Source organism: Nicotiana tabacum, chromosome 16 (genome assembly GCF_000715075.1).
Source record: "Nicotiana tabacum cultivar K326 chromosome 16, ASM71507v2, whole genome shotgun sequence".
NCBI classification, from domain to species: domain Eukaryota; kingdom Viridiplantae; phylum Streptophyta; class Magnoliopsida; order Solanales; family Solanaceae; genus Nicotiana; species Nicotiana tabacum.
In genome coordinates, this window is record NC_134095.1 from 151,513,961 (window position 1) to 151,527,035 (window position 13,075).

A 13,075-nucleotide genomic window follows, 5' to 3' on the forward strand; every position below is an offset into this window, starting at 1 on the left:
ACATGACAGACTTCTATTATAATATACTGGATAAAATTTTACTAAATTTAATAAACAAAAAATATAATCAAAACCCACACATTAGACGTCTACTATTCATACACAGCAGACGTCCCGCAAAAATACTGGAATTAAACAACGATTACAACATAAAACTAATAACATAGTTACAAAATTACCAGAAATAAGACAAACTAATGAACAGAGAAAAAACCGTAAAAGTTAAAATACAACAAATATTTAAAACCTAACGGTTCAAAATTAAACCTAAAGAACCATTAATAACAACGAAAATTCAAACACATTATCGTAAAAAACAAAACTCACCCATAATTTTGAAGAAAATTGGACCTAACCCAGACAAGATTCGAAGAAAAGTGCTCTCTCAAGAAGCGAAATCCGTACAACTGCCGTAAAACAAAGAGAAGGCCGATAAAAAGTAACTAAACAGTATGTTAAAAGGGTCAAGAACAATTATGTCATTTACTAATATATTTTAAGTTAAAATGACTAGAAATCAATTACAGATAGCTGGCTATTTAAAAGTGACTACGCCATACAATTTTATCCTAAAATACAGTGATTTCTGAAAATTTATCTTGCAAAATACTTCTCGGGTGGCCCAAGATAGGGACGATAAAGAAAGGCCCAGTGTTTGGAACTCAAAGGTAAATATTCTATTGTGGAGCGGACAGGACGGGGACACAACCTCAATATTCACGTCGCCGCCGTCGCTTCTCCGGTCTAGGTTTCCGATCATGAGCTCGTCCTCCGATCAACTTCCGCCACTTACACTTCGCACTGTTTCTATATCATACTCCGAACTCAGGGACAGAAACGCTGATTTATCGGCAAAAATAGAACAAGGTTTTGGGCCAAATGGTTTTGGAATTCTCTCCATATCAGAGGTTCCAGGTTATTCATTATGGCGTAAGAATCTCCTCCAACTTGGGCCCAGGTTAGCCAACCTTCCCGAAGATGTGAAAATGGAACTTGAAGACCCTAATAGTAGGTATAATTTTGGATGGAGTCATGGAAAAGAAAAACTCGAATCAGGAAAATTAGATCTTTTAAAAGGATCTTTCTATGCAAATCCAATACTAGATGTACCTACAACAGAGCAATCCTTAATTGAACGGTATCCATCATATTGCGGGTCAAATATTTGGCCTCGTAAGGTTTTGCCCGAATTGGAAACAGCATTTAAAACCCTTGGAAAGTTGATACTTGATGTAGGATTGCTCTTAGCTTATCATTGTGATCGCTATGCAATGCTAGAGGGTACTGAAGGCGGACTTGAACGTACACTAGTTCGCTCTAGATGTCATAAAGGTCGTTTTCTTTACTATTTTCCAGCGCAGCATGGGCAACGGACTGCTGATGCCCATGATTCCATGTCATCATGGTGCGGATGGCATACAGATCATGGTTCACTTACAGGTCTTACACGTGGCATGTTTTCGAGAAATGGTGTAGGAGTAGTTTGCCCTGATAGTGCTGCTGGCCTTTACATAAGAACGCGAACAGGTGAAATAGTTAAAGTGGAGTATGGGGAGGATGAAATAGCATACCAAATAGGTGAAACAACTGAGATCCTCTCAAGTGGTCGGCTTTGTGCGACACCACATTGTGTTCGGGCACCAGAGGGTGAGGGTGATGCTGCAGCTGGTGTTGATCGTACAACGTTTGCATTATTTATGCAACCTGATTGGGACCAAAAGCTTAATTTTCCAGAGGAGTTGCATATTCATCAGGAATTGATTCAATCCAATCGATCTCTTACTTTTGGAGAATACACTGAGAAGCTCCTTGACAAGTACTACCACCTCAAGATGTAAAAATAGTTGTTATGAGAGTAGATTTGAAAAGCTCCTTCACTCTGATCTAGTCTAGGATAGATACATCGAGCAATATGCACTATGCAGACACTTGCTTATAATTGCGAAGGTGATCTTCTGAACTGGGGTTTCGACATTCTGATAAAGACAGGAGAAAAAAGGTCAATGTAGTACAAGTTCTTGTCCTCCTTACAATAGCTAGTTGATTAGGTCTTGGTAAATCATTCTTTCAACACCTTCATGTACTCGAAAGAACCATATTTTGATGTATATGTGGAACAGTAGCAATTGGTTTACCAAAACTAAAACTCTGTTCTTGAGCTTCTATCAATTCTAGAAAACCTTTTTTATTCCAAATGTTTTCATAAAGCATTTGAAAGCAGACACCCTCATAAAATGAATTGCAACTGCCTTTCTCGGACAACAACTCTGCTAAAGTTACCATTTACATGCAGAGGGGAAGGCAATTCTTCAGAAGTTCACTGGCAAAAATAGGTCTTTCCGCTCTTGGTACACGATCGACTAAGCAAATTCCATGTGTAGAAAATTGAATACAAAGCAAGCAGTGTTGTAATCTATACAATGCATTTTTACAAAGGCCTTACAGAATGCAGATTAGATTTCTTATAAATTCAAATAATGAAATCAACTGGTAAACATGCTGCTGGTAAAGGTGGTAACAATCTTTTGCAATCTAACCAAAACAGACTAGTTCAAGGGAAAGAAGTCTAATACTAATAAGAAATCATGATACACTGGTATATGAACTTAAAGAGAGCAAATCAACCGTGCACCTTTGGTAGAGGTGGAATCCAGGATTTGAACTTTATTGGTTTGGGTTTCACATTCTACCACATCCCATCTATTCTACTAGACAAATACAAATCTATTATTTGTAACTAATCCAGTTATTTTTTTTTAAAAATACATCTATAGGGCCTAAACCAAAGTTACTAGGATGAGATAAACCCATAGCTTATTCACTAGATCGCCCCTGATCTTTGAAAGTCACTGGCATTACATTAGACTTTACTTCCCTAGGCAAGATTACTGGGAAGAGACAGATGAGATTCGAAGCTTTTCACTCACAAATTAGTTGGGATTGACTATATGGATCTTTTGTATACTCTCTCTACAGAGGTACAGGAAGATAGCATTTTCCGTAAGTCACTTTGAACATCATGCAACGGCAGCAAGTATAGGCTCTTCTAATTCTTCAGATAAGGAAGAATCTGACATGGCCTGCTCCTCATCAGCAGTCAAATGACCAACATTCGGGACATAGCCAGAGAGCTTCATCAGTTTAGTTAGTGTATTCAATATCAGATATATCTCTTTTTTCTGCATATGTCTCCTATCTTTTACCATGAAAATATGAACCTGGCTTTCTATTGCAATCCAACTGCAACCAGGCTGTTTAACAACGCCACGCTCTCTCATAAGTTTTCGGACCATTTTGACATCTTGCCATTTCCCCTGTTCAGCATACATGTTTGATAGAAGAACATAGGGGCCAGAATTTGTAGGATCAATCTCCAGAAGCTTCTCAGCCACATACTTTCCCAACTCAATTTCCCTGTGAATTTTACATGCAGCGAGCAAAGACCCCCATACCACACTATCAGGAGACATTGGCATGGATTCAATCAAATCCTTTGCCTCTGCTAAGCAACCAGCCCTGCCAAGTAAATCGACCATGCATGTGTAGTGGTCCTTCAACGGTGACAACCCATGCTCTGTGCTCATGGAATAGAAATGTTGACGCCCCTCCTCAACCAATCCTGCATGACTACATGCACAAAGAACCCCAATCATAGTCACATGGTCTGGCTTCTCTCCGTATACCAGCATAACCTTGAAAGTTTCAAGAGCTTCAATAGCATGCCCATTTTGTGCATATCCAACTATTACAGCATTCCACGAAACCCAGTCTCTGTCCAGCATTTTTGTGAATACACAGCTACCATCTTCAACTGATCCACATTTCATATACATGTCTATGAGAGCATTTCCCACAAAAACATCAGACTCAGGTCCATTCTGAAAACGAAATCCGTGCTTCAAAATATGTGCATGAGCCTGCCTACCAAGCTTCAGGTCAGCTAAATTTGCACATGCATTGAGGAGATTCCCAAATGTATAATGAGTTGGCCAAACAGACTCTCCTTTTAGCATAAGAAACAGATTTAATGCCTCCTCATTGTCCCCGTTCTGTGTGTATCCAGCAATAAGAGCATTCCAAGACACAACATTCCTTTCAATCATCCCCGAAAACATGGCTCTTGCAGTCTTCACACTTGCAACTCTCGCATAACCACTTACTAAACAGGTGTGTGACACCACGCTTCTGACTGGCATCTTATCGAAAATCCACCTAGCTTCATCAATTCGCCCAAACTTTGAATACATATCAACCAATGCATTGCATATAATAAGATCATCCCTAAGCTTATTCGACTTCACAATCCGGGCATGAATTTCCTTACCTTCTCTTATTGCACCCAAACTCGCACAAGCACTTACTACACTTGCCAAAGTCTTCTCATCCGGTTTATACCCAAAGTCCATCATCCTAGCAAATATCTCAAGTGCATTGCTTGCTGGCCCATTTTGCTCATAACAAGAAATTAAACTATTCCACGACACCACATTACACTCACTCATCTCATTAAACACCTTTGTTGCACAATCCACATTGCCCGTTTTCGCATACATATCAATAAGCGTAGAACCCGTGTAAACATTGTTTGAATACTTGGATTTAGCAACCGAGGCATGAATCTGAGTTCCCATTTTCAAGTCCCTTAAACCTGCACAAGTACTTAAACCACTACCATAAGCATACTCATTCAAAACAAAATCTTCTTTGTGCATTCTCGCAAAATACACTATCGACGAATCAAACAATTCACATTGAGCAAAGCTTGACACCATCAAGTTCCAAGAGCATTGATCAGGCTCAGGCATTAAGTAAAAGAGTTCCTCGGCCTCAACAAGCAATCTTGATGCTGTATAAGCATTTATCATAGAGTTCCAAGTGAAGGTATTCTTTTGGGGCATTTTATCAAACACCTTCTTGGCATACTCGAATTCACCGCATTTCCCATAAGCGTCAATTAGCTTGTTGTTGATGAAAACCTCTGAACTGAAATGGGTCTTGAGAATTTGGCCATGGACAGCGCGTACGACATGTTGGGACTTGGAATTGATGCAAGAGTCTAGAATCTCTGCGAACGGTGTAGAGTTTGGGAGCGAAAAGAGGTTGCAAGTAACGAGATTTTGAAATAAAAATGTCTTCTTTGCCATTTGGCATAGGATTCAAGGAAGATTGAGTGATGGGCATATTGCTCAGAAGAACATCAGATATTCCAACACAATGAACGTTGTTCCGAATAGTTTATGCACAGATTTCAGTGTTGTCTCGGTTAACTGGAAAAAATTTGGTTGGAGCTTTCCCTTTTTAACGAGTTTTAGCCTTTAGGCCATCAAATTCAAATTAATCCATCCAATACTTTTTGCTTAGGCTAAGTAGTAGAGGAAGTTTTTACTAAGGACACCTATTTAAATTTTGTTGGCATTAATAAAATTTTAGTATTTGTAGGCTTTCGTCAGAAGTAGAACTACTGTCTTCTCCTCCTCCTCCTCTTCCTCCTTTTTTCTTTCTTTGTTTATTTCTTTCAATAAATTATGAGCATACAATTAAAATTTAAAAATAATACTCGAATTGAGCGGGTTAATGTTCAATTGAACCTATAATTTCTATCACGAATGATTTGGTTTGTTTTGGTCGGAGAAAGTTATAAAACACCATTGTTTGATTTTTTGAGCTTGGAAAAAACTTGTTAAAGAAGAAAAAATTGGTCTATTGAATTTTGAAAGTTAGGTTAAATATAACTATTGAAAATTGTTAGCATTGGTATTAGAAAAATAGTATATCAAATTTGAAGTCACTGATAGTTGATTTGGATCAATTTTGAAGCAAACATGTGTTGTAAATTTCTATCTTGTTAGCCCCCGAGCCTGACCTCAAACAGGGGACGTTCATGGTTTGAGATTCAAATTCGGGTCGAATCTAAGGATCATGGTCGGGGGTCAGGATCGGGGTTCGACGTCGAGGTTGGGGTTGAGAGTCGGGGAATTGGGCTCCGAGAATGGGATTGGGGTCTAAGGTCTGGGGTCAGGGTTTAGGGTCAAGGCTCGGAGGTCGGGGGTTAGGGAACATGGTCTGAAGTTTGTTACTTCCACTTCGAGGTCATAGTATTTGCCCAGATTATATCTAAATGCTCTTAAGATTTTTTTTTTTTTACTGACCAAACACCAAAAAATAAGTATAAAAAAAAATACTTACTCTTTAGGAAAAATATTTCATAATACACACACCCTAGGCATTTGAAAATTTATTGGTAGAATCATTTGAGATTATAGCTATGGTTTTACTCTTTTATTAGGCAAGTATAGGCTTTACGTTACTTTCTTTGCTAAGTTTGCTCTGATTATTTTGCGATTATTACTTATCAATCGAGTTATTTAACAAACTCAATCATAACTTAGTGAAGTATTTTTTTTATAAAGAGAACTCATGGATAATCTCTATCTATCTATCTATCTATCTATCTATATATATATATATATATATTAAAGCAAGAAAGTTATCATATATAATTGACATTATAGTTAAGCCAAGTGGCAAGCTAGTAAATGTCAATAGTATATGGTAACTTTATTCTATATTTGACTATTTTAGTTAAATACTATATATATACAGAATTTGAATTAAAAGATAATTTTGAATTTATAGATAAAGTTCTAAATTTCGAATTTAAATTAAAAATAAAATTTATCTTTTTTTATCATGTTATCATAGTTAATTCGGTTAATGATCATATGCAATCATGTTAGGAACTTTAGTTATTTTTTCTTATTTTTTAAATACTACTTCGCCTCTAGCAAAAAAAAAAACTACTCCATATAACTATAAAACTCTTTCACATTTATAATCCTATAAGTATAGTTCTTTGAAACACTGTAGCTAGATTTGAATAAAACGAAATTCTTTTAAAATAAATGTAATATATAGGGTACACGTCTATGTTTATCTAAATAACAAAAAAGAGTTTACAAAATCAAATAAAAGTTTACTTACATATATAATAAAGTAAACATACATGCTGGAGAAAGAAACATCACAAAATCAGTCAATATTAAAAAAAATATTTCTTTTTTCTTCGTGAAGAATATTTGTTTGAAGAGTCAATTTGCATAAATGGACATCAAACAAATAACAACACTTTGGCTATACAGTCGCTATCAATAATTTCAATTTAGCACATCCAAAGAATTGGGTCTCAGCTGAAACCCCTTCATTTAGCTGTAGTCAAGCCAATATTGCAAAGGTATAATATTTTTTTCATTGAAAAATATTAGTTTTGAATCATTAGATTATGTGAAAGGTTTTTTTTTTTCAAACTCAACAAGAGAGAAATTGGTTTCTAATTGATAGTTTCTATAGCGACTTTTAAGTGTAACAAAGAGTATATATAAAGAAAAAATTAGTATGACATGAAATATTTTTTTTAAAATGTAAACAAATTATTTCGAAAAAACTCTTTACTTTTTTTTAATTCAAAGATAATAAAAAGATAACATATTTTTTAACATTAATAGAGAGTTTTAAAATTATATTAGAAGTTATATCATGGATAAACTAAAAAAATCGAAATTTTATAGAATATTTACATAATATTCGGCCATATTTATTGTTTACTTTTTATAGCTAATATAAATAGATGATATATCGACAACACACGATTATACACATATTATATATAGATTATATATAAATTACACATCATTTAATTTTTTAATTTAAGTGATCGGGTGAGCACCTATTTAGGCTGATTAGATAAAGCCAAAAGCAAAATATGAAATAATTTCAACCAAAGACTAAAAATATAATTAAAGTTCATATGTGGACAATTTTTATTAAAACTCATCCTTTTATAGTGAAATAAATTATTTTTTTGTAACAAAATAAATAATGACATAAAAAATAAGATAAAAGAAAATAAATATTTAAAAAAATGTTAGAAAGATCTAAAAACGAGAAATGAAAGATGACAACAAATTTCTTCTTATGTTTCATCTTTGTTGAGTATAAAAAATTTGAAAGTTAATCTCATCGATTTCAAATAATTTTTTTCACCTCAAATACATATATTATAAGATAATATCTTAGAATATTTTTTTAATTTACATTATGTGTCGTTTTTAAAAAATCACTATTACTAACAAACTGATATGATATTCGAATTTGAATTGGAATGCAATTTGAGTAGTTTGCGTTGAGGTTAAGCCAAGTATGGTCTCGAAAAATAAACTACTTGACAATTTTAAGACAATATATGCAATGTTTTCTAATAATAATCAACTAAGTTTGATATTTAATGACACAAAGAATAAAACTTTTTGTATATATAGGGTATTAAAAAATCAAATTCTGGGGCTAGAGATATCGATAAACTTAAAGTGGAGTCATACTGAAATAAATCCGGCCAAAGAATCATTTAAATTTTTAGATAGCCGATTAAAGTGAATTTTAAATTAAGGATAATATCTTCACTTGCATCATTATAAAGATAATCATTATTATAATATATATAAAGTTTTAGAAATTAAAATTTTAAAATAGTTTTAGAAATTAAAATTTCAAAATAGAAATATTTTTTGAAAGATAAACTCAGACCAAATAAGAGTTCAAGTCGTAGTATAAGAGTCACATCGTAATCAAAGAATCGTTCATATCGTGTCAACCTTTGTGCTTTGCCATAAATATGAGCTATTATTTCACTTTGTGGCTATTTTTAGGTTCCAATGACACCTATGAGAATAGTGTAAAAATAAAGTTATCACTCGAGAAATGAGAAAATGTTAATTTTTTTCATGTAGTGTTTCTTAATTAATATCTGACGATTAACTATACTTATTTAGAAGGTTTAAATGTTAAGGTTATTTACATATAATTCAAATAACTCAGATATTTAACATGGTTAATGTCAAATATTAAAATGGAGTAAAAATATTCACTAGCTAAAGAATTGTTTTTATTTTTAGATAGCCAACTAAAATGAGTTTTGAATTAAGAACAATATTTTCAATTACATTATTATAAAAATAATTATTATTGAAAAATAATATTTTAGAAACTGAAATTTTAAGAAAGAAATATCTTTTAAGAGATATCAACACACCAAATAAGAGTTCAAGTAGTAGTAAAAGAGTTAAGTCTTATCCAAGGAGTCATTCATTGTCTCAATATTTGATTATTTTGCCATAGATATGAGTTATTATTTTGCTTCCTGGCTATTTTTAGGATTCAATGACACCGACAAGAATGGTATCAAAAAAGAAAAATAGAAGAAATGGTTACTTTTTGTCATGTAGTTAATATCCAATGATTATCTATATTTACTAAAAAAGTGTAAATTTTAAGATTATTTACTTACAATCCAAATAACTTAAATATTTGATATGATTAATGTTCGCGCATTCGCGCGGGTACTAATACTAGTATATATTAAAGCAAGAAAGTTACCATATATAATTGCATTGTGGTTAAGCTAAGTGACAAGCTAATAAATGCAAATAGTATATGGTAACTTTATTCTCTCTCTCTCTCTCTCTCTCTCTCTCTCTCTCTCTATATATATATATATATATATATATATATATATATATATATAACTGAATTTGAATTAAAAAATAATTTTGAATTTATAGATAAAGTTTTTAAATTTGAATTAAAATAAAAAAGAATTTTTTTTGGTTAAGTTATCATACTTAATTTGGTTAATGATCATATTCAATCATGCTAGGAACTTTTATTATCTTTTCTGATTATTTAAATACTATTGCGCCTGTGGTAAAAAAAAAAACTATTCCATATAACTATAAAGCTCTTTCACATTTAAAACCCTATAATTAAGTTCTTTAATACAATATATCTAGATTTGAATAAATCGAATTTCTTTTAAAATAAATGTAACATATAGGGTACACGTCTATGGTTATCTAGATAACAAAAAAGAGCTTAAAAATCAAATAAAAGTTTACTTACATATATAATGAAGTAAACCTACATGCTCGAGAAAGAAACATCACAAAAATCAGTCAATATTCAAAAAATTTATTTTTTTCCTTTTTGAAAAAATATTTGTTTGAAGAGTCAATTGGTATAAATGGACATCAAATAAATAACAAAATTTTGCCTATATATTTGCTATCATTAATTTTAATTTAGCACCTACTAGGAATTGATGGGTATAAGCTGAAACCTCTTTATTTAGCTGCAGTCAAGCCAGCATTGCAAGGGTTTAATATTTTTTTGTTGAAGAATATCAGTTTCGAATCACTAGATTATGTGAAAAATTATTTTTCTCGAATTCAACAAGAGGGACATTGGTTTCTAATTGATAGTTTCTATAGCAATTTTCAAGTGTAACAAAAAATATATTTAAAAAAAACTGGTATGACATGAATTTTTTTTAAAAAAAATGTAAACAAATTATTTCAAAATGGGATTATTTTTTAATATAATGTAATTTTAAAAATAAATGGATAAGATATTTTTGAATTTTGTAGAGTTTTTAAATTATTATAATAGAAGTCATATCATGGATAAAATCAAGAAATCGAAATCTTATAGAATATTTACATAAATATCTGGCCAGATTTATTGTTTACTTTTTATAGTTAATATCCATAGATGATATATTGGCAACACACGATTATACATATATTATATATGAATTATATATAAATTACAAAATTTTCAATTTTTTAATTTAAGTGGTAAGGCGAGCACTTATTTAGGTTGATTAGATAAAGTTCTAAAATTTAAATTTAAATTAAATCTATATATATATATATATATTAAAGCAAGAAAGTTACCATATATAATTGACATTATGGTTAAGCCAAGTGGCAAGCTAATAAATGTCAATAGTATATGGTGACTTTATTCTATATTTGACTATTTTAGTTAAATACAAATATATATATTTGAATTATTTGAATTAAAAGATAATTTTGAATTTATATATAAAGTTCTAAAATTCGAATTTAAATTAAAAATAAAATTTATCTTTTTTTATCATGTTATCATATGCAATCATGTTAGGAAATTTTTGTTATTTTTTCTAATTATTTAAATATTACTTCGCCTCTAGCAAAAAAAAACTACTCCATATAACTATAAAACTCTTTCACATTTAAAATCCTATAAGTAGAGTTCATCTCGGTGTTTTAAGACCTTGAAAAAAAAGCGCTATCAATAATTCCTCGACTTGCGCGCGCAGTCCGTAGAATTTTCCGGAAGGTTTTTGTATGAAAAATAGATTAAATTATGAATTAGAGCTTTAAAACTCAACTGAGTTGACTTCGGTCAACATTTTAAGCAAACAAACCCGGATCCAAGTTTTGAACATTCCGGTAGTTTCCTATCGTGATTTGGGACTTGGTCATATGCCCGAAATCGAATTCGGAGGTCCCTAGATCAAATTATCGCCATTTAACGGAATCTAGAAATCTAAGGCTAAAGATTTCTTAAGTTTAACCGGAGATTTGACTTTTGAGCAAACGACCCTAGAATGGAATTTTGATGATTCAAATAGTTTCGTAAGGTGATTTTGGACTTAGGAGCATGTTCGGATTTGGATTTGGAAGTCCGTAGGACAATTCAGCGCATTTTGGCGAAAGTTGGAAAATAGAAGATTTTTGAAAAAGTTTGACCGAGAGTTGACTTTTTGATATCGGGGTCGGAATCTAGTTATGAAATTTTTTATAGCTTCGTTATGTAATTTATGACTTGTTTGCAAAATTTGAAGTCAACCGGACTTGATTTGATAGGTTTTTGCATCGAATATAGAAGTTAGATGAATTGAAAACTCATAATTCGATTCATGGCGCGATTCGAAATTTTAGTGTTGTTTAGCGTGGTTTAAATCCTCGACTAAGTTCGTATTATATTCTGGGATATGTTGCCATATTTGGTTAGAGTCCCGAGGGGCTCGGGTGAGTTTCGGAGTGGTTTCAGACCATTTTTAGGCCAATTTAACTTGCTGGATTTTGATAGCAAGGTTCGAAAATTCTGATGCGAGGAGCATAATTTGGAAGCTTATATCTAGAAATCTATAAGGAATCTGAAAATGTACAAAACATAAAAGTTGTAGCCCTTACATTCTAGTTTCCTGAAACTTTAACCATTAAGCATTTGCATATTTATACAGAAAGTTATGATCGATTAAATAAGGGCTGGTAAAGCTGTTTTGAAATTTCCCAGAAATTTCTGATGCGAGGAGGCTACTGTGGAAGCTTATAACTCGAAATATATAGGGAATCCAAAAATATGCAAAACATACAGGTTGTAGCCCTTGGATTATAGTTTCCATAAAGTTAAACCATTCATCATTCGGACATTTGTACAGAAAGTTATGATCGATTAAATATGGCTGGTAAAGCTATTTCTAGTGGACCTTTAGTGACGAAAATGGACTTTTAGTGACGGATGGGCAGAAACTTAAGGACCAAAAATGCTCATTTTTTTCATTTTTGTTTTGGAATTTTTGGAGCTCGGTTCTTGGGCTATTTTGAGGTGTTCTTCACGATTTCAACTCAAGTAAGTGTCCTATACTCGAAAGTGTTTATATTACATAAATCCATGGTTATTTTTATCGTTTAATTCGGATTTAAATGGAAGAAAATCTAGATTTGGAGGTCGAGTTGTTATCGGAATTTGATAAAATTTATATGGGTGAACTCGTGGTTGAATGGGTTATCGGATTTTGTGAGTTTTGTCGGGTTCCGAGACGTGGGCCCCACGAGCGAATTTTTAGTACAATTTCGGATTTTTAATGGAAAATGTAGAATTTCATATGGAATTAATTCCTATAATTTTTATTGACTGAATCGAATTATTTATGACTAGATTTGAGAATTTCGGGCACGAATTCGCAAGGCAAAGGCTTGTTGGAATTTTGAATTGGTTGCAAAGCGAGGTAAGTGTTTGGTCTAACCTTAGCTTGAGGGATTAGGAGTTGTGTCCTATTTGTTATGTGTTATTTTTTGAGTACGACGTATAGGCATGGTGACGAGTATTTATACGTTGGTGTCAAACATGCCCGTGAGTCTTATACTTTGATTAATGTGACTCCGTTTAGTATTGTATATGCTCTATATGATAA

General features: G+C 32.4%; 2 protein-coding genes across 2 annotated transcripts; one reads left to right on the forward strand and one right to left on the reverse strand.

The window, feature by feature from the left end:
• The first annotated feature begins 568 nt into the window (after positions 1-568).
• On the forward strand, positions 569-2,161 carry LOC107780145 (uncharacterized). The gene has a single exon (XM_016600664.2). The coding sequence runs from the start codon at positions 759-761 to the stop codon at positions 1,836-1,838; it is 1,080 nt and encodes a 359-aa protein (XP_016456150.2). The 5' UTR covers positions 569-758; the 3' UTR covers positions 1,839-2,161.
• Positions 2,162-2,444: 283 nt separating this feature from the next.
• LOC107780144 (pentatricopeptide repeat-containing protein At2g13600-like) lies at positions 2,445-5,515 on the reverse strand. Its single transcript, XM_016600662.2, has one exon. It carries the CDS (start codon positions 5,142-5,144, stop codon positions 3,018-3,020), a length of 2,127 nt encoding a protein of 708 aa, XP_016456148.2. The 5' UTR covers positions 5,145-5,515; the 3' UTR covers positions 2,445-3,017.
• Positions 5,516-13,075: the final 7,560 nt, after the last annotated feature.

Coding starts and splice junctions, on each gene's coding strand:
- LOC107780145 (XM_016600664.2), top strand. CDS start 759: ATGAGCTCGTCCTCCGATCAACTTCCGCCACTTACACTTCGCACTGTT.
- LOC107780144 (XM_016600662.2), bottom strand. CDS start 5,144: ATGGCAAAGAAGACATTTTTATTTCAAAATCTCGTTACTTGCAACCTC.